Genomic DNA, 23,779 nt, shown 5'->3' with positions numbered 1-23,779 from the left:
AACCATTGTATGGGATGAATTCATAAACACGCTTAACAATTTACTGAAAACATAAGATTTTTCATTGGAAGCATGCAAAATCAGATTGCATATTGGCGTATCCGGTGACAGATGTAAAATTTTTTTCCTAAAAAAATGTGCATTGCAATTTTTTTATTCTTTGCCTCATACCTAGCATGTTTTTATTTTGTGGTTTCCTAAGTTTTTTAGTAAGTATAAATGTTTATACTAACGAATGAATTTCTTAACCTCAATATGAGCTGTTCGATATTTCTTGTGTAAGTTTGAAGCAACAGAAAGGGATAATGTACCTTATAGCCATACACATAGAGTAGATATGATTTTTATTGAAATAATAAAACTCGTGTAACAGGATGTAGCTTCGTCAGAATTGTGAGAAATATCGCCTTGGACGATCTTAAAATGTGCATAAATGTGGAACTTATAATCCTACAGGTACTTGAAATGAAATCTCCAAATTACAGTTTTAATAACCTTGGGCTTAAACGTGGGAATTACGGTCTACCAATATGGTATGTTATTGACAGAAATCAAGAGCATAAAGCGAAAATGATAGAACAAGGAAGATCGTTATTGAATATAAAGCAAGATGTAGGGAAATAAATGGAACCAGAATATGACGAAGGAATGTTTTAAAATAGGTAAATCATTCTTTTGGTTGATTATTTCGTGCCTTGATTTCCAAGAGTAGGGTTTTCAAACAAATTTTCCCGTTTCTTAGTAATTACTCTAAAAAAATTAAATATGTTACAGTTTTGAATTATATTAGCTCTAGATAATTTCCGTATTAGCTATTTTATGTATTTCTTCTGAAAAGATTTTAATAAATAATTACGATTAAATTATATAAATCCAAATACAAATCTAAAAATCTTGGTTTCGAAGTTAAGCTAAATCATACGATAAAAATAATAGGGAGTTTTTATAATGGACTTTATAGCGAACTTTCATATAATATCGTATGTTTATATCCAGTGTTTCCTGGGAAAAGGATTCAGATTGAATAGAGAATAGTTAAAATAGTTAAGAAAAAGTATTGACAGAATTGAACTTCACGAGAATAGTAAACACGACATAACCATAGCAAATAAAGTTCTTTTTCTTTCCAGACGCTATGTTTTTTTTTTATATTTTTACAACAATTTATCTTTTAGTTAAACCAAAATTTAGTTTTAAATGTTGAAAAAGTGTTTTATATTTTAAAATTTTAAACGATGGGTTTTTAACATTAAAAACCTACATCTTAATAACAAATATAAATACGTAATATTCAACGCTATAACCTTAACTTTTCCTCAAACGTCATTTTTTACAAACAAACGTACGATAAACAAAGAAAAATATTCCATAGCGATAGAAGAACGCTTTTCTATTATAATTTATGGACTACATCCCAAAATGTATTCTCATTTTTCTTGAACATTCTGTACACGAGTGTATTTTCCCTATCAGGACTACAATTACAATCATTTTAGCCTTTTTCTAAGCCAACGTAGTCTCGTTAATGTCCAATCGTTTATTCAATACAATTTATCATTGTCAAGTAAACATAAATACTATTTCTTGAATAACTATATTGTCTTGGATCGGACAGTTACATTAGTACTCCTTAGTGTATTGTATAAATATCCTTAGTTTATAGTTACTTTTAATCGTTAATTATATCTTTCTACATACCTCGTATAATGTTTGGAACTGGCTTATGTTTTATTGGTTCAGTGGATTACAGTCAGCAATTAGTTTTTAGTGATATTGTGGCTAGATTGCATCACTTATGTCGTTTGATAAAGATACTGAGGCTATCTCTGTAAATGACTTCTCGCAATAACACAATAAACATATTTTAAACACATTTTCACTGATATCAAGTTTACATGTTAGCGTTTGATTTGGTTTGTAGAGCGGCATAATAAAAACTTTAAAAGGGTGCATATGGATCCATTAAAACGTCATTGAAAAATGTTTAGAAATAGTACTCAATTCCCTACTTTAAAAGCTTATGAATTGTAATGCGTAATCAAAAATGTCAATTTTTATATTTCGTTCAAAAAAGCTACCTTAAATAACTATGACTTTGAAATTTAAAATACTGCAAAAAATTTGTTACATAACATTAAGTTTATAAAATTAAAAATTAACGAATATAGAAATATATGTTTACGTTTGAAAATAATAGATTTTTCGTAAATGTAAGTTAAACGTGATGAGAATATTTATTTTAATGGAGGATATATTTTTAATCTATAAAAAAAATACTTCCATCTTATATCAATTATTAATTAGGCTATTACTGTGAATTGGAACAGCGATTTGCATACTTTACATGAATAAATCATCTTAAGGCTGTAAAATATGGTTTACGTAATTCAGCTTTAAGTAGCTTTAAACATTTCTTTCTCTTCCTGTCAGCATTTAATTAGAATCAGTTTTGTATGAAATAAACTGTGCCTAATAGAAGGACTGCGTTTAGCTTACAAACTGTAACTCTACTGTATTAGTTTAACAAAACAGCAACAGGTGTCGCTAGCAGTGTTGGTTGCCAGCTGTTGTCCACTTGCCAACACACTTGTTACGTGCCACAGCTGACTTGGAAATTCCCTCTCCCCTCTCTGTCAGTCCCAGGCAGTTCTTCACGGCAGTGTTGTGCAATTATTGTTTCCTGCCTTCTCCGTGTTCTTGTCGTTTCAACACAACTTCGGTGACAGGTTAGTTTTCAGTGCATAATAGACGTAATGGCCAATAAATTGTGAATTTTATTAACAAGGTATGTCCAAAGGTGGACTGTTATTGGTATGAAGGCAATATTATTCACGTATATAGGTTATATATAATTTTTGAGTTATTATTTAGGAAGAGGCAGAACACCGTGATATTCCTAAGTGAATGTAATCTATTATAATCGTGTAAGATTCTTCAAAGACAATTAACGGAGTCTTATAAGCAAGTCCTTTTCCTTATATATTTTCATACTGATGTACAGTATTATATTCCCAAAGAGAGAAATATTCATTTAAATTGTCAGTTTAGTCCCAGGAAGTCAGTTTACAGTATCCTGCCACTCAAGCAGCTGCAGGCAGGCACAGTAGAGGTTTATCGGACTGAATGTCACGATTTATCTGACCGGGTTGTTATTGTTGAAACTGTAAAAATGATAAAATTCTTAATAGAATATCATGTGATAAACCTTAGTTTATTTGAGTGTAATTTTCTCATAACTTAAAACATTACTTATCTCAGTTTATAAGCATATAAAGGATGGGCTATACAGGGTGTATATTATGTCTGGAAACACCCAAATATATCCTTTAATAATTTAAATATAAATTTGAAAACTCTTACAATCGTGATAGAGATTGGGCATCTACTTTTTGGAACAATGTTTTGTTATGTCACACCAACGGGGGACGTCCTGCCGAGGGTATCGTGAATATTCTTAATGGAAGCCTATACCTTGTGATACATAATTTTAAAGGTAATAGCTTACTGAATTGAATGCCACAAACTGCATCTCAAAGGAATTATTCTATCAGAAAATAGAGCATTTTTTAGTAATGAAAATTTACTGATGTTCAACAATGTAATTTTAACATGGTTCTTGCCACAAAATGTGTTACACTAATTTTTTAGCATTTTTTAAATGTTCAATTAAAATACAATAAACAATTTATTTTTAAGCTGGTTTCATTAGTACAAATTTACCAGTTTTTATTACAATGAATAAAACTTATGAGTCACTTTCTCTGATTACTTATGAATCTGTACTTGGTGTTTTCCAGTCAGCAGGAAGGTTTAAAGAGACAAAGGTCACTAGCCTATGAGAAACATTATTGTGTTATTAATCATCTGGTCTACAGGTTTCAGTTTGTTGAGCATGGAGCTTTCACTAGACAGGTCTAAGCTTGGGAATTAGAAATGGACAAAGGTCATATCATTCTTGTCGAGTTAATCAGTGTCTCTGAAGCATTGCTGTCAACAAGTTATCTAATTACAGTAGTTCAGTTTTTTATTTGGCATTTTAATGGAATTGTCTGAAAGAGAACGAATTACTCTGTTGATGATGCGAGGATATGGCAATCGTCAAAGATCTTATCGGGAAGTTTGTAATTTGTTTAATGACACTTTCCCAGAAAGGAATCCCATAAGTGTTTCAACAATATCAAAAACTATTGAGCGTTTTGAAATGACAGGGAGTGTACGTAATCGGCCAAAGTCGGGTAGGATACAATCTGCAACAGATGAAGAACATGCACTAGATGTTTTGCAAACATTTATTGAAGACCCACATACATCGCTCAGAAAAGCTGCACAGCAACATGATATGCACCCTATGTCTGTGAGTAAGATTTTGAAAATTAATAAATACAAACCATTTAAAGTTCATTTAGTCCAACAGTTAAGTGAGGATGATTACGACAGAAGAGTTGAGTTTTGTGAACTTGTGATGCGCAAATGTGATGACAATAGAGATTTTCTGACCAACATACTATTTTCTCATGAGGCAACTTTTTTCCTAAATGGCAATGTTAACAGGCACAATTGCCGTTACTGGGCTAGTGAAAACCCACATTGGATTACTGAGTCCCATTCACAGCAACCACAAAAACTGAACGTATGGTGTGGAATTTTAGGTAACAAAATTATTGGACCCTTTTTCATCAATGGAAATTTAAATGCCGAACTTTACTACAATATGCTCCAAAATGAAATAATCCCAGCTATTCAAATTGCATCAGGAGAATACTTTGATAATGTATGGTTTCAGCAGGATGGTGCTCCACCCCATTATGGGAGACAGGTAAGAGAGTATTTGGATTTAAGGTTTCCTCATAAATGGATTGGCCGAAGAGGAGAAATCGAATGGCCTCCAAGATCTCCGGATTTGTCACCAATCGATTATTTCCTATGGGGTCATTTAAAATCCAATTTTTATAGAAGAAAGCCTCATAATTTGGAAGACCTAAGAAACAGGATTATAGAGGAGATTGCTTTGATAACTGAAGAAATGTTAGGCAACTCTGTCGAATCATTTTACACAAGATTGGCTCATTGTCAAACCGTAGAAGGAACACAGTTCGAACAATTGCTTTGACACCAAATGCAGGTAAAACGTTTGTTGTAAGACTTTTCTAACAGCATACATTATTTTTTATTTGTAATAAGAAATCAATAACATAAGTATTTCCATAATTGTACTGTAATAAAAACTGGCAAATTTGTGCTAATAGAACCAGCTTAAAATGAAATTTTTGTTTTATTTAATTGAACATTTAAAAAAATGCTAAAAAAATTAGTGTAACACATTTTGTGGCAAGAACCATGTTAAAATTACATTGTTGAACATCAGTAAATTTTCAATACTAAAAATGCTCTATTTTCTGATAGAATAATTCCTTTGAGATGCGGTTTGTGGCATTCAATTCAGTAAGCTATTACCTTTAAAATTATGTATCACAAGGTATAGGCTTCCATTAAGAATATTCACGATACCCTCGGCAGGACGTCCCCCGTTGGTGTGACATAACAAAACATTGTTCCAAAAAGTAGATGCCCAATCTCTATCACGATTGTAAGAGGTTTCAAATTTATATTTAAATTATTAAAGGATATATTTGGGTGTTTCCAGACATAATATACACCCTGTATAAAGTAACCATTGTATCACAAATTCATTCATGAAATGTAATTCAAACAATCAGCATGAACACAAAAGCTCTGTTTAACTGTATCCGTTTACATTTAAAATGGGTTTTAACGAGTTAAGTTACAGCGTAGGCCTATAATGTACCATACATTTTGTTTAGCCTTCGTTCTTATTCATAAATATAAGGAGTTATGTGTAGTTCAGCGAATACATTTGATGTGAGACAATATTTGCATGATCTGATTATTTATTAGTATCTACAAATTTTCAGAAGAGGCTCCACTTAAAAGTATCTGTCCAGTGACCTTTTCAGTTACACTATAAAAGTAAATTGTACTTGTAATATTTGTGATTCCTTTCTTTTATTTATATTTCCTTATTTCTTTTTTTACTAAACATTTAGTCGAAAAGTTAAATAAATATCAAAGCAAAATGATTAATGCTCAGCGTAAAATATGTCTAATATCAAAACACATACAAACTGCACACATAACAAAACACTAACAACACAAATAAAACCTAACATCAATTAAACGTGCTTTAAGAGTTCATGCCACAGATGACGAAAACTTCCAGTCCACGTTTTTGAACCATTAGAGATATTGAAAAACTCCCAATAGCAAAAATGTCTTATTTTGTAGAGTAGAATCTAAATCAACATAAAATACTACAGGGTGTTCCATAAAAGATTTTAAAGTTGGCCACCATATTGGGGCGGCCATCTTCAAAAAATTTGAAAGTGTATTCCTGAGTTAAACTTAAAATTGAGCAAGTTCCTAATTTAAAGTGTGGTGCTAAGTCGTGTAATTAAAAAGTTAGCTATTGGATCACTTTAAAAAACTCAACCGATATATATATATATATATATATATATATATATATATATATATATGTATATATATATGTATATATATATATATATATACTATTACAAGTGTTTCAATGTGGAAGTAGTATCAGGAATGAAAATTGGAAATGTAAGGAAACCTATATGTTATAAACTTTTGACAATTTCAACTTATTACATCACTGATTTATAAAATTTAATTCGATTGTTCATATTTAATGACGTTTGCATTTAATATCTGTCAAATTATCAATAAACTCGACGTATTCACACCACTAAATTTATATAGGCTTCTTGCAAATCTTAATACAATGCCCTAATATATGTTATGTATGTTAATATATGTTATGTATGTTAATATATGTTACTATTTTTGTATAAAATCATGTTTATCATACTGTATATAATGTAAAGCACCAACAATATATCACGGAACTTTCCGTGTTTGTACACTATAATTTTTATAACCGTTGACTTGGACTGGGAGAGCGGCGGTGGGCGAGTCATGAACTGGTGGGGGGGGGATTGTGAAGAGCGTTCACGACCTCCTCAAGGCCCAGCCAGATGAGCTGATCAGCAATCTCGGAAACAAATGGTGGAATTGAAGGGGCCTCTCCTGCCATCTACAGATAGCCCGTGTATTAGAATAGTGAAAGAGCTGTCTCACGCTCCATAGGTACTCTTCTGGATGTAATTTACTCGTAGTTTAGTACCTGGCAAACCTATTAATATTTACCACTGTGTTTTCCGCTTATACTCCGAGTTATACGAGTACACCTTTTAGTAGTTTGGTACAACATACATATATTGAAATTACATTTACAAGCTGGTTGTTGCAGGATGCAGAACAATTACATTTATTTCATTAAACCTTTATTTTACAACGTAATTAATGGCAATTAATATTGTCTGCATACAAATAAACCGATGCAACGGACTATCGAAAGGCCCACAAGGTGTAAGGAAGTCCAATGTAACAAAGTAACCTCGTTACATGCAGTGGCGTAGATAGAAAACAATTTGAGGGGATTAAACGTCCGAGAAGTTAAAAAAGTTAAAAAAACGCCCTACTTGCAAAATTTAGAAATTTTATAGTTTAATGGTATTCTCATGCTAATTGTACTTTTTAACATATGTTTACTCACTCATATTTTTGATTGTATTTATTCATTCATACTAACATTTACGAGACAAAATACAAACTTTTCCAAATATTCGAGACTTAGCATATTTTGTAGCATATTTTGTTAAATAATGATCTTTAGAGACTCCCAAATACAAAAACAACCATTAAATATGGTTTTAAAATTGAATCTTTTGTATTTTAAAATTTAAACCAACAACAGTGTTCTGTAACATTATATTTGGTTTATTTTTGCATTTTCCATCAGCCTCAATCAAATAAATAGAATTTGTGTATGTTATAATTATAAGTTAGGATAGTTGCCATGTAGGCTACTATTGAACATTATCTTAAACAATAACCTAAGTGCTCATTAATTCGAAATAGATAATAGAAATCAGAACCGTTTGGGACTCTAGTGTTGTTAGTTGTTTGTAGTGTTCGGACCGTTTTACTGAATTTTATCGGTAGACTGAGTATTTATCTGTCTTTAAAATGCCATGTTGTGCCGTTGCCGGTTGTACATACCATTCAGATAATTGTCATTTCACGTTTTTCCAAAGGACAAAGACCTTCACAAACAATGGCAGCATTTTTGCAAACGAAAAGAAGAATTCAACAGTAAAACAGCCTGAATTTGCTCGGAACATTTCTTGGAAAGTGATTATGAAAGAGATTTGAAATCGGAATTATCAGGCCTACCACCCAGACGTAAACTGAAAGATTCCTCTGTACCAACACAAAAAATATCAACAGTTCCAACTTCAACCGCCACTTTGGGATCCATTGAAAGAAAAATTCGTGCAGATAAACGTAATTGTGAGAAAACTGTAAAATCGTTAATAGAAAATTCGGCAGAAGAAAGAAGCAGCGAAATTACAGGAGCCTTAGACGAACTACAGTCTGAAAATCGTGCAGAACATCCAATTAATAAACGAAAACAAAGAACTAAAAGAAAAAATCAGTTTTTTAACAGAACAACTAAAATGTGCCCAACAAGTTATAACTAAATTAAAACATGATTTAATGAAATATGAACAGCTATTTTCTAAAAGTCAACAACTTTTAAAAGCAAAATGTACAAATTGGTCTAGTGAAGACGTTGCAAAAGCTGTCACGATTAGGTGTATTTCAAAAAAAGCCTTTGCGTATGTTAAAGATACTTTAAAATACCCCTTACCAAGCGAGGCTACTATAGGAAGACGGTTGTCACAGATCCATACTCCTCCTGGATTTTTAGATATAAGTTTAAATTTACTCAAAATACAATCGGCAGTTTTGAGCGATGATTTTCACAAAGACGTTGTTATGTGCTTTGACGAGATGAAGGTGAAATACGATGTTTGCTACGACGCCGCCCAAGGCATGTCTAGAGGGCCACATGTAAGTGTTCAAGTAACTATTATTAGAAGCCTAAGTATTAATTGGAAACAGCCTATTTACTATCAATTCGACCAAAGTGTAACGGTTGAACTATTTTTTGAATGTGTCAAGTTGATTGAAGAGTCAGGGTTTCGTATACGTGCTTTTGTAAGCGACATGGGAGGTCCTAGTAGGAAACTTGGAATGGGGTTGAGTTTAAGTCCTCAAACGTCTTATATAGCTAATCCATGCACAGAAAGTCGTAAGATTTGGGCATTCTATGATGTTCCTCATCTGTTAAAACTAACAAGAAACCACCTATTAGACGAAGGATTCAGTATCACGTTTGAGGAGCAACTTAAGCAAGTATCTAAGAATATTTTGTTTGATTTAGTAAACAAACAAAAAGAATGAGATTTGAAGTATGCGTATAAGATAACAGAAAATCATTTATTAGTATAGGGAAGTGAACGGCAAAATGTAAGAAAAGCGGCTGAACTGCTGTCTAGACCTGTGTCTAAAGCAATATCATATAATTTCCCAGGTAACGACCATGTAGTTGACTTCATTAACACTATCAATGACGGTTTTGATGTATTGAATTCAAGAATCCCTCAATACCCTACTAACAAATTAAAAAGCGCGTATGGTACCAGTTTACAGGACCAGGATGTTATTTTAAATAAGTTGTATGATCTTTGTTCTTCTGCCAAAGTAATAGGTAAAAAAGAACTATTGCCTTTTCAAATAGGCTTTATGATTTCAATTAGAAGTTTACAGGGTTTATTCAAGGAATTAGAAACCGAAGGTTATAAATATTTACTAACAGTGAAGTGTAATAAAGATGTTCTGTAGAACATCTGTTATGTAGAAGATTTTTCAATAATAAAATACTGCATATGAAAAAATCTCAATTAATGAAATTATTATTTAACCCCTGAACCTTTTCGGAAGATTTGAAATAAAAAAATTAAAGTTTGCTTGTACTTATAAAATAAATAATTTTAGTTTTGTAACATTTCTAAATGATTAACTTAAATATATATTAATTACGTTTGCTTTACAGAATCCTTTTAAAAATATATTTATTAAATTGGTCTTTACAACTGTTTTGACATTTTATTTTATTCAATGTTTTATAGTGTATGTAGAAGATTTTTCAATATTTTATTATTATTTTTAAAATACTGCATATGAAAAAATCTCATTTAATGAAATTATTATTTAACCCCTGAACCTTTTCGGAAGATTTAATATGAAAAACAAATTAAAGTTTGATTGTGCTTATAAAATATTTTAAGATTTTAAAATCAATTACCCTAAGTAGTTCTTCAGTAGTAACTAACTTAGCGTACAAAACTTAATATAATAATTAATTTCAAAACAAATTTCTTTACATCTGTGTCAGTGTTAGAATAATAATAATTAATAATAGTCTAAGTAAGGTAACACGAAAAGCCAACCATAAGCTTGATAAAATCGCTTCCTGTTAGGATTAGAGCAGAGGAGCTAGGCATACATAGTGGACGGCGCGGCCGGCTAGGTGCAGATGACGTCACGGCCTCACAGCCAGATGCGCGTGAGCCCTACCGTCTAGTTCTAGTTACCGTGAGCCTATCTACGAGCTCGTACAGCGTTGTGCAATCAAAACAGTCGCGTTGGTGACTATTGGTGTGATGTTCGGATCCTCTGACTGATCTGGTTCACTAATTTTCTAAGATTTTAAACGTTGTTGTATCATCATGACCCTTTATTTTTAACTCTTCAAAAATGTTTTGCAGATCCTAAAGTATTTTTATTTTGCTGGAAACAGTAAACTCCGTGTGTGATGAGATATATACATTAGTTTTTTATATGCGGGTGATGTTTGAAATTATTTATTGTATCGTTAATAAAGGCTTATAAGATATTTTGTGTACTCAGGAGTTTTCACGTCTATCTGGTGACATTCTCCCGTTGAACCCGCACGGGACACAGTAAAAACCGATGTGTCACTTAAATCTTGGCAACCTTATGGATGTCCAGGAGCACTACATGACTAACAGCAAATGACGAGAGTAGTTCGATAGGTCTAGTCTACTGCAGGAGATGTCTGTTGGAGTTGGTGGGGTTCCATGAGAGTCGAAGTCCCTGCTAACCGAGACGTAAGGGCATGACACCCCCTGCCTGATTTGACTAGAGAGGCTGCTACAGAGCTGGGTTCCCCCTCTTTTCATAGGGACATGACTGAGATTAATGCAATATATTCTTCCTCGAGGATCTCGACAGGAGGTGGCCCCTACCCCAAACCTTATCCATCCTGTCACTCCGAAAGCAGCGCAATGGTTATTTTACGACTAGGTGCAATTACTAAGCTTCTTGTCCTAAGAGAACAAAAAAAGATATGTTGTGCCTTTTCCCACATTTGTCATTCCCGTATTCTTGTTATTTTTGGGTGATTTCTGAAAACATGGATTTTGTTTGGCTAAATTAATTTTCTTTGAAAGAAATATAGCTAAGGTATCTTTATTGAAGTATAGATTATATAAACGTGTTATTTAAGAATCGAACAAGGTCAGAAGCCATCGATACTTTCCTGAGGATACAGTTACGTTGTCCTGGTATTCACAGGTCCGCAGATGCCGACTGTAGCCTCAGTGTTCTTTCCGTAGGAGACACTTGCTGAGCTATTATTAAATGTATATCTTTCTATCTTATATTGTATGATACATATGGAGCTCTAACAGCAAGACATTATGTAACCTATTAATACAAGTGTCTGGGTAACTAACTGGTTGTACTGCCACTATTATTGAATTCTTTGTTAAGATGTTATGGTCATGATTGACAGGTGCTTGCGCTCATATCTAGCAATCTTGTACTGTGCTGTACCATAGTTAAGTGTTAAAATGAAAGAAGCACCACTTATGAGAAGTATCTATCCTCTTCTTCTGGTGTCAAATACTAAAACACTTGTTTTATACTTGCGAAAAAGTGAACTGATCTATACATGACTATAGACATATTAAATCAAAGTTAGCAATAGTAGATTTGAAAGTAACTAAGAACTAAACAATATTCTTAGTAATGTTACTCACCTCAGGTCGCAGTTCGTAGTTTCAACGGATGACTGTATTCGATTGAGAAGGGATTTTTAGGGACACCATCATGGAACGCTTTCTGATAACAATGTTATTTATATTTAAGTAACATTGCTGAGGTCTACTACTTTGGAGTTATTTTTATAAATATCAAGGCTAAAGCCCAAAACTTCCCACTATCAAGCACTAGCAGTTATCCGCGGCTTCCCACGCAATATCGTAGGCTTTGTACGTGTACGAGCATATCTGGTTCGACTGAATTATATTTTCGACGTCAAAGTTTTCAAAGTTTAGTTTGTTTTGTTGCCACGATCAAGAAAATATGTCAAAACCTGTAATTTTATGACTATTGTAATTTACTCTGGTCTTAATATTTTTTGTGCCATAGTTGATTTTGCCTGGTTTCGCCGATCAAGAAAATACACATACTTACACAGATCTTAGATGCCTACTTTTGTCAAAAGACAAATAAGATGGATTTTATAACAGTCTTCAATTTTATACTGAAAGTTAGATAGTAACTGTTTCTTCGATATCTGCATTACAGTGCTGACCAAGCACTGCATACTTGATATTTGCTAATATGTTTAGTTAAAAGTAGATTTTTACTTAAAATTTCAATTTTCTTTTCTGGATATTTTCTTACTCGCTGTTCAAAGCGGTTGCAGAAAATTTTTAAGTTAAAAAGTGTTGGTACTTTCAAGCTTACTCTATGCTTTCAAGATGATAAATGTAAACAAATTTAAAATAGTGGTTAAATTAGTTAAATATATGGTTGTACTGTCGTAAAAGAATGTTTACACAGAACAGTCGATTACATTTAATATTCTCTTTCAACTAATAAGATATGTTTGTTATAATGTAACTTTAGAGACTAAGATTGAAATTTTCGCAACTTTAGAAACCTGTCGAACTTAGGCTGCAAGGATTTTCGAAATAGGAATAGGCCTATATGTTAAACATGGGGCGTAAACAATGTTCATATAAAATACCATGGACTTCCGAATAACCTCATATTCCGAATAAAATATGATTGCATATTACAAATGTTTAAAACTAACAGTTAAAATGAGTCATCCTATATGTTAAACATGGGGCGTTAACAATGTTCATATAAAATTTCATGGACTTCCGAATAACCTCATATTCCGAATAAAATATGATTGCATATTACAAATGTTTAAAACTAACAGTTAAAATGAGTCATCCTATATGTTAAAAGGTTAAACATGTTAACAATGTTCATATAAAATTTCATGGACTTCCGAATAACCTCATATTCCGAATAAAATATGATTGCATATTACAAATGTTTAAAACTAACAGTTAAAATGAGTCATCCTAGTAATCAAGTAGAACATTTGAGTAATGGTTTATTGGTTTATGGAAACTGCTTTTATCAATTTGATGTTTGTAGAGGTCAATGGCTTAGACATTGGCATGGCGACATGTCCGACAACAACCGTTAACAAACGGATGCGATAAGATTGTCAACTAATTTCAAGTAACATTTATTCTTTCTTGTGTTTCGTAATTTTTAAGGTTTCTGTATGGTGGCCATTAAAATTTATAGAAGCATACAATTGGACCGTCATATATGTTTACAATTATATTTCTGATTAATTTTAACTAAATCAAATCCGCGTTTTTTGCAATGAATTTGATATAATTATAAAAACATTTTATTTTAAAATTATGGACTTTTTAAATGATTGGAAGTGATACAATTATATCAACAAGCCAATATTGATAGTTAGTGCCCCATTAGTGTAGTGCGAGTTAGTGCCCCATTAGTGTAGTGCGAATCAAATATTTAAACAATTAGTGCATATTTAATTTCACATTTCGAGATGGTAGCCTTACGTAAAATGTATCTTTCTTTCTAGTGAGCCGTGAGGTATATTTTAAATTAGTTTTGTTTCACACTTATGTAAATTGAGAAAAAAAGTTTTGTTAATTAAGCTGACTTCTTGAAGGAATTATGTTGTCAATAAGGTTAAAGAAATGAATGTTAACATCGATTTGTCGAACAAAGTTATTTTACCTTTTGAATAGAATTGATAACGCACCTGCACTTGAGTTGTCGTTAATAATTTAGCTATTACCTTACTGATTGATATTTTCTCTATTTTTATAGACCCAAACATCCTAATTTTAGATTAATAAGAAGCCACTGTATGACTTTCCTTAATCATTTCCGACCTATGGTCATAGTAATCCACTAACGAAAAAATACACACGTCAGTACACACAGACGCGCGCGCGCACGCACTCACTAATAATAATAATAATCTCTTTATTGCATTTTTTAAACAATATAACATTGTATCGCAATCGTCATAAGCAAAAATAAATCACTCACTTACATATATAACATAACGTATTATTATAGTTTCAAATTATAAACATTTTACTTGTTTAATTATGGTATGATTTTTTTTTCCTGAAATTATTTCATTTATACATGTGTAGTAGTCCATGGGTTAGTGTACTAGTGTAGTGTGCAAAGTTATTGGTACTGTAACATCTTATGAATAAGTTATAAGTCAAGGTGCGGTTATTAATTACGGTTAGATAATACATTACGACTTAATATTACTTAAGTAATTACATTAATCATCTAAATCCCTAAAAGTAACTATGTTTTGTTCCCAGTGACAGACCATGCCGCTAGTTCTCTATTACTTGGCGCCCAGCCCACCCGCCCGCACAGTCAACCTGATCGTACATGCACTCGACTTGCCGGTCGAGTATAAAACTGTTGATTTGTTTAAAAAAGAACATTTAGCACCAGAATTTCTCAAGGTAAGTTAACTAGTGGGGGCTCTTCTATAATACAATGTCAATGTCATAAATCAAAATATTCTTCTGTATGCTAAGGTTATACGTAATGGTACGACCCAATGGACCTTTATAAAAGTGTTTTTTTCTGTCCTTCAACACTCAAGATAGCTCTTGATTTAGAAGTCCTAGCGATTTGACGTATAGGTCTTCTTGGTTCAAGGAGCAGGTAGGTTCACCCCCGACCGCGCAGCCCAAAAGTGTGCAGTATGTAAAGGGAAAATATCGCTCGTACGTCACGGGAGACCGAATGTTTCAATGAAAAAACGTAAATATGTAATCAATGACAATAAGCATTTTTCGACATTCTTCCCGAATTAATCGTTCTTTCTTTTAATTTTACAAACGCCATCGTTGATCGTTTCAGTAATAGTAGAGTAAGTCAGTAATAAATATGGACTGTAAACTGTAAAATGTGTAACATATTATTACAAAGCAAGTAAATGATAATAGTACTGCCTTTGGCTAAATATTTATGGCAACGCCTTTGCTACGTATTGGAACATAATTTATTAGACTCATTCGTCTACTCGTGCTCCGCGGTTTCGCATTGTACTATAAACATATATCCACACTCGCTCGTTTATAACATCAAATATTTCATTCTCATGTCATTTGTTGTTGTTTTCCATATCGTATATTCATTATTTCTAGTTATTTTCTTCCGTGTAATGCCAACTAAGATGTTTTTTACGAATACATTATAATATTATATTTGACATTATCATAGACATTTTGCAGGATTATGACAACTTGATTCATTTTTAAACATTATGTCTAAAATATTTCTGGAGTACAAGAAGAGCAGGCGACTACTGAAGCACTTCTTAAAAATGCCCCAAACCTCTTTTTTTTGCTTCTTCTAGTTCTCTGGCTGTCACCAGTGAACCTAATATTTCTCGGTGAATATGAGTAAACCTGATTCAGATTCTATTGACAAAAATATTAATGAGAATAAGCTAAAAAATTGGTATTAATTTCTTTTTTTAAACTGTTTACATAATCAATTCAGATCCATCCTCTTGACCAGAATTCACAACTAAAATGAAAGAGACGAGCTAATTTTAAATCGTTTTTTTAAAGCTAAGGCAATGAAACTTTCTATGGGAGTTTAAAATTTAAAGTATAGTACAATAAAATTGTATATTCGTTTGCTACTTAATGTTTAACTATTTTTGTACACAAAATAAAAAAATAAATGTTATGTTTCTAAAATTTGACCTCGTAAAAATATCTAGACATACTTTTGTGATGGGGGCACAGGTTACATTCTTACTATGGGCGCTTACTAACCTTGGAACGGCCCTACCAAGGAGGGATCATATTGATTTTGGGGTCAAAAGGCAAATTGCTGACCAATGTCATTTTTCAATGAAAAGCTTACTTGCTTAATGTATGATCAAACACTCCAATAATTGACAAATTTTTATTTTTGTGAGGCCTTTCGTGCTCAATGAACACATCGTCAGACCCACATAACTGAAATAAAAGTAAAGTCACAAACAATTTAGATTTAAATAAAAACATAACACAAAAACATAAATAAAATATAAACACTTACTTTTTAATAAGTAAAATTAGGAAACTTGTATTCTTAGCCTGAAGCATGATTAGAAAATAATATTTCAATAAAAATGTATAAAGTATTATTAAACTGTCGAAAATTATATATCAAGCGACTTTTTTCACTACCACTCTACTTATGTGTCATTGTCAGCCATATCACCATTGATCTCCTGTGCCACTATCTAAATAGCCTAATTTTGTTAACAAAGCACATATGCCATTTGATTGATAGAGCGCTACATAAAAGATCATCAATCTGTAACAGGCCCCAAAAAAGCTGATGCTCTGAACAACTTGAGCTCAGCATCCAACATAACGGTCGCTCAACCTTCTTGTAGTATTTCTAGGCGTGAATTCTTTGGGCTGTCTCAAAGTGGGATCACACTGAACATGAGTTCATAGGTTGACTCAAGGTGGAGACTGAATTCCGATCTGAGGATGAGGAGATTGCTCCTGCACTCGTCTTCCCCCAGGGTGGTATCTGGTATTCTCCCCTGAGATAGATCGGTTTTTTTCTCAGGTTGTAGGTCTAGTTACGGTACATGATTACCTGAGGAAGCATCTTCCTAGAATCGGCATTTTCTGAGAGAATCTACTCTGTAGATTGTGTTACGGACAGGAAAAATCTGCTGAACATCTGTTCTTTGATTGTCCTGCAATAGCAAGGGAGTGCTATGCCTTCTTTGGTAGTCTGGAAGATGCTGGTGAATTTTCCTTGGAGGACTTGATCGTTCGGTATATTTCGTATCAGCAATATGCTACCTGTTTATATTCTCGCGTAGATCATGATAAATTTTCAAGAGATTTTGGACCGTTTTAAACGCGTAGAGTTCGACAATACAATTTGACTTGCGTCGATAAAATTCCCTTACAGTATAAATTGAATTGTTACATTTCGTACATACAATAAGGTATGCTCGGTAAGGAAATCATAGCCTATAAATGTATATTGAAAAAAATAATTTCTCCAGAGTTCTACCTAGACTCATCCAGATTATGTATGGACTGTTCTTGCCATAGTTATTTATAAATATATCATTATTACATATTGAATTCCCATGTCGGAGATATTTTATTTAAATTATTTTGGAAATCATGAATCGTGTGTTCATACACTTTGGCTTTTTGAATTAATGACGTTTTTACTTTTGTATAATCTAATAATTATTTTTTCTCACAGTTGAATCCTCTCCACACGGTTCCTGTGATTGATGACGATGGCTTCATTTTGTGGGAGAGGTAAGGATAACTAAATAATGTATTTATTTTTTGACTTCTTTAATATTACATGAATATTAATATATACATATATAAACACAGAATCAGACAATCTGTAAAATATTACTATGTAAATAAATTTTGGGTCATAGTTATGAGAAGAAGTTGGTTTATTCCATATACATTTTATAGAGTTTGTCATGCTTACATTTATAAAATTTTTCACTTAAGAAACATAATTGGGAAACCTTGTACTTAGACCTGAAAGGCTTTGTTTCTAGACAAGACTTTGTGTTCCAGCAGTAAGGTTTGCTAGAGATTATAAACCAATGATTCAACAGAGACTGAGACGTACTTCATCAGGCATGAAGTACAGTCACACTTATTGGACTTGTAAAAGGAGCGAAAGTTAACTATTACACACGAAAGATGAAGAATATACTGAAACAACAAATTTAATATAGATTTAGTTTAATAAAAACTTTCATAATTGATATTTTTTATTCATAATATGCAGTCGAGCCATTATAACATATCTGGTGTCGAAGTACGGAAAGGATGATTCACTCTACCCGAAGGATCTGCAGAAGAGAGCAATCGTTGATCAAAGACTGCATTTCAGTAACGATGTCTTCTACGTCATAAGGCAGCTAACGGTAAGCAAACGATTACAACTTCTTCGTTTAAATTTTGTTATTGTCAATAGAAGGTTTTACAGGATAACAGGATTTCGGACATTTGTCATCGTTATATGTTTTTAAAAAACAACGTTTCGGTGATTGGAATCCATCCTCTTCTTCATGTGGGGGAGGTATTGCAATAGCTGCTTGGAGTCTAGTCCAGGCGTTGTCTTGGGCTATGTTTGATCCCTTTTCTTTCCCTTCTTTTCTTTTTGCTATTTTTTACGTACAATTACCTCCTCCACCTGAAGAAGAGGATAGATTCCAATCCTTGAAACGTTGTGTTATACCTTTTTAACATATAACGGTTACAAATTCTTGAGTAAAAAAATAATCACTCGACATCAGTCGAATAATATTTTTTATATGAAATCTATCGTTCCTATAAAAAGTTCCTTAGGATTAATTTATAAAATCACCTCACTTTAAATATATAAAAAAATTTAAAAAAAACCTGTATATATGTTTATTAAACCTATGACACGAAACAATCTACATGTTTCAACAAACTATGAATTAGTTGAAACTTACTTTTGTTAATATACAAGTACTTATTCAATGTGTTGTGTTTTCTGAGCGTTAGCGAAGCCTATCACTTGAGGGGCTGGCAAAATTAATTTCTGTTAGTTTGACTGTATATATGGCACTGGTCTTTTATATCTCGGGATTATATTTTCTATATAGGCAATATTGAGTTTGATGATCGTCACCACATTAGATTTAGCTGAGTATTAAAACTGAAATATTACTTACATAATTAACTATGATTGCAACGTAAAAATCGAATCGTATAGTAATAAATTTCTGAAGAAACTGAATAGAACCATGTAACATTTTTACGTGTGACTTAGTAACACATGTAACTTAATTATTTGAAATATATCTCAAAAAATATTTCATCTTTAGACTTATTTTATATGAAACTTTATTTATGCACAGAAAAGAAGAAGTTATATGATGGTGCATGTTAATCTATGGGATTGCTTTAGTGTCATTCAATAGGCTGACACAATATCTTTTTCGTCAGCGGGGTGTTGTTAAAGTCTATTCTCTGTTTAATTATAAATCCCTCTATGCCTGAAAGACATCTTAACTATAAAATAATTTAGAGGCTTAAAACTTTGCATGCAGCCTCACCAAAGCATGTTGCACGATTTGTGGCGTGGTGTAATTCGGATAGGGTACGATAAGCGGACCCGGTTTTTTTATATCGAAATTGGTAAACGATATTAATTAATCATAACCACCGATATAATCAATTGATACTAATTAATTATTTTGAACAAATATATCAACAGCTGTAAACACTTTCAAATAATACACGTAAGGTAATATTTCAATTTTACATATAAGTAGCATTTGATTATTAAAAATGGCAGTCAGTTTTAGAAAACTACACAACATTGCTTTCAAAGATGATAAGACATGTTTTACGTGGCTTCAACATGTTGGACTCGTACCGAAAAATCCATTATGTGAAATTTGTGGAAAAGAAACAACTGTAACTGTGAGAGGAGCAAATATGGTCGTCTTCAGTTTTCATAATTTTGCTTATAATAATTTGTTTCATCACTGTAAATATTAAATTCATATTTTAATTTAAAACATATGATTGTTATTGAGGACTATAGATACTTTTATATCGATTGATAGTCTAGGATTTGAGATACGAATATTAGGTATCGATGATTACATTCTTCGATATAAAAAACCGGGTCCGCTTATCGTACCCTACCCTGTAATTCTAACTAGTTTTAGATTTTAATAGTGCCATATTTTCAAATAGCTCACATACTAATGTTTGATTATAGGGAGGGATAGCTCTTAGGAAGGAAGCGCCGACGCCTGAGCTGATAGAAAAAGTGAAAGTTGTCCAAGAAAACAGTGAAAAGCTTCTCACTGGAAACAAATTCATGGCAGGTGACACTCTGACTGTTGCCGACTACAGCTTCATCACGCTTGTCGATCTGGTTGAGGTGAGGGATTTTTTTATCTCATTTAAGCCTCAGCGTCAGCTATGCCGGCTTCGAAGTGCACTGGTTTTTAGGGTCAAAGTACATGATTGGTCCTCCCCGGGATTTGAACCCGTGATCTCTCGGTTAGAAAGCCGCGACTATAACCATTAGTCTACGGAGGAGGACTTTGAGAGATTCAAAACAATGCTACATACTTTTTTGATAACATCACGTAATGAATAAGAATATATTCAGCATAGAAATAGTCTACTTAATTTTTTATTCAAATAAAACTATAAAAAATATCCTGAAACAAAGGACATTTCGATTTTTGACATATGTAAATAAAGTTACGTATTAAATGAAAAAAAAATTATAATTGTAATGAATTGTTACATTCTTGGTGAATTTAAAAATCTAATTTCCTAATACCTTTATTTGCATGTAAAGCGCAAATAAACATAACCATTTTGGAATATTCAATGTTTAACTTAGGGAATAGTACTACTTTGTATACAACTTTTGGGGTAAAAATTAATTCTTATTGAGTAGGGATTTTGAACTATAACAAATTTCAAACTAAATATTGTTTATCTTTTTATGAGGAGTAAATGATTATTTCTTAAGAGAAGTTGTTATTTATTTTTAGTAATCAGTTTGTAAGTCACATTTACTATTATAACTCTGGGAATTTAAACTAGAACAAACTATTATTATTTTTACATGCTTATACTTATTAACCTTAAAATGTATGAACACCTGTCCATGCACATATATTATTTTGTCAGAAAGTACAATAATCTATTAGGCCTTATAAGTGCTTTAAACATGGTGAAAACTTTAAAGTCAATGGCCCTTAAAATTAACCAAGGTTATCGTTTTACAATAATATGACTCACATTTGGCAAGCAATTAAAGATAATTTGTTTAAAATTCACAACACTTGCTTAAACCTTTAATCTAGACTTTTTCAACACTTAAAGTTACTACTAATGTTCTGAGTTTCCACTAAGGCTATATTTGGAATCAGAATTTTTGTTGTTGTTGTAAATATGGTGATAATTATGTTTCATGCTATTTTTATACATGTAACATAATATTTTACTGCATTTTACAATTTTTGCATCCTCTTTGTTCCCTTTATCACATCCATGATACTGATTGATCATATACTGCGTATTTATAACTGCACAAGGTTATGAGTCACATGGTTTAGTCAAATTTCTGAGGAAGAACATACCTGTAGTATTGAAGGAATAACGCTATAACAGATTTCCATCCACGTTTGGAAATATGTTTGTCCAAGTTCAAATGGTTCAAGTGGCTTCTAGTGATCATCTCTTTAGTGATGACACATTGGAAGATTGGCTGCCTAACAAACACGATCATTTTACTCGACGAAATTCCACATTTCACTAAAATTATTCATCTTTCAAATTAGTTGGCAACAGTGCAATAGACTTGGCTGTTAAATAGATAATTCTTGAGTATAAATTACAGTTAAATAGGTAAAACTTTCTAATTAGCTTGCATCAAAACTATTTCAGAAAGCAGACTTTAAATTCGCATTGTTTCATAGCATAATTTAGTCTTGATTTTCTGGATATATTCTTTCGACAAAACTTTTCAAAATGCTTGATTTCCAAAGGAGAGGTTCAAGAAATTGAGAAAATCTTTATTATATTTAAATATAAGGCTTCTTTTAGCCTCCAGAATTTAAGATAGGTAAGCAAATCCGGCAATCGGCACTCCTTTTGAATTTGACTCCAGCCCCACTTTTTATGTGGTCCCAAACTCTCACATTCAGCTCACAAAAACAAAATATTCATCAAATAACTTTTTATAACCGTGTAATACATTATCTGATTCTGACATATTCCCTGTGCCATCGATCTCTCCTGGAAACAGGGGTTTAACTATTACTATTTGACTACTTACTATTACTATTTACTATTTTACTAGTTTTATTTATTTTTACCATATATTTGTATTTTTACATATAAATTGGCCATTCATTTGTAATTAGGAAAAACAGATACTATTAGTTTATATTTTTTACACACCAATATAGTTATTTAAATTTAGGAAATTGTCAATATACCTTAAACATTTATGTGTAAAGTACTTGCAAACCGAGTGATTTTAAACCATATCATTAGAGATGATTTATTTTTATTCTATTCTCCATCGCCTGTACAGATACTAGTAGTTAAATAGTCGACCTTAAGTTAGCCTTTTGGTACATTATGTCTTGAGTTAGTTGCTAAATTTATCTTATGTTCCATGTTAATTGTATACTAATGTTGCTACAGGTTTACTGTCCTCCAGATGGCAAGTTTCCTTTGACAAAGGAATGGGTCAGTCGGTGCCAGTCGTCCATGAAGGACTTTGAAAAAGCAAACAAAGAAGGTTCTGAAATAATAGTGAATGTAGTACAGAATTTCATTAGCAAAACATGAGGTTCCTGCAACTGCAGCAAATTCTAAGCTACATACTTCAACCGAAATGCACATACTCTTACCAATTTATATGCTACTCAATTAATAGGTGTTAAATACATATATGTATGTTTGTTATGTATGTATGAATTTTGTTTATAAAATAAATAAAGTTTGCATAAAGTGCAATGTATTTATTTTTGCAACCCTTTTGTGTAGCCGTAAATTTGTTCTACAAACTTTTAACTGTATTTAATGTTGTATTCTTCTAATTCACTAAATATTGTTGTATGGCTTGACTGAACAAAACTACACAAATACAATGATTCCATCGGACTATCTTAGGAAGCTGTTAAGTATGAGAATATTTAAAGAAATCAAAACAGACCTAAGATTCACACAGTTCTAAAAAAGCTCAGGCATTTTCACCGTGCAATAGCGTACTTTTTTAGTCTTGCCGGAGGGCAGAACCCTCAATAACTTCATTTTGCAGAGGTGAAGGACTTTCAGTGTCCATATTTTTCCACAGACGTCAGGAGGGGAGATTTTGAAACCATTCACTTCGGTTAGTTTCGTAGATCTGGGCCTTCAACAGATCACCGCAGGTTCTGAGACTTACAGAGACTTAAGGCTATCGCATTTCAATTTGTACAAGAGGCTGGAGCCTTCTAACTCTGAAGGGCTTCCAATGACAAAGCCATATCTACGAGTGGGAATGGTCCAGGATGTGTATTGTTTCGAACAACAAAATGTTCTAGGGACCAGCGAAGACAAAATTTGATAATAAATTTTGTAAATGTTATTATTCAAGAGAAAGCGTTACATTTATTGTGGCAAATAATATAATCTTGCACTGGGAAGCAATTACTTCCTAGGCCAGGCAGCAATAAATGCCCCTAAAAGGAATTGTGGTGATTTATATTTTTTGTTTGTAAAATATTTTTACGTTAAGTTCATAGCCTTTTAATACAGTTTTATAGAATTCAGAAAAAATTAGAAATATTCTT

General features: G+C 32.3%; 1 protein-coding gene across 1 annotated transcript; it reads left to right on the top strand.

Annotated features, from left to right (window-relative positions):
- The first annotated feature begins 2,568 nt into the window (after window positions 1-2,568).
- On the top strand, window positions 2,569-22,956 carry LOC124367830 (glutathione S-transferase 1-like). Its single transcript, XM_046824968.1, has 6 exons — window positions 2,569-2,726; window positions 14,730-14,879; window positions 17,662-17,720; window positions 18,217-18,355; window positions 20,191-20,355; window positions 22,647-22,956. The coding sequence occupies exons 2-6, from the start codon at window positions 14,739-14,741 to the stop codon at window positions 22,791-22,793; spliced, it is 651 nt and encodes a 216-aa protein (XP_046680924.1). The 5' UTR covers window positions 2,569-2,726; window positions 14,730-14,738; the 3' UTR covers window positions 22,794-22,956.
- Window positions 22,957-23,779: the final 823 nt, after the last annotated feature.

The sequence above is a fragment of the Homalodisca vitripennis genome, chromosome 8, assembly GCF_021130785.1.
Source record: "Homalodisca vitripennis isolate AUS2020 chromosome 8, UT_GWSS_2.1, whole genome shotgun sequence".
NCBI classification, from domain to species: Eukaryota; Metazoa; Arthropoda; class Insecta; order Hemiptera; family Cicadellidae; genus Homalodisca; species Homalodisca vitripennis.
This window is presented reverse-complemented; position numbering and strand designations above follow the sequence as displayed.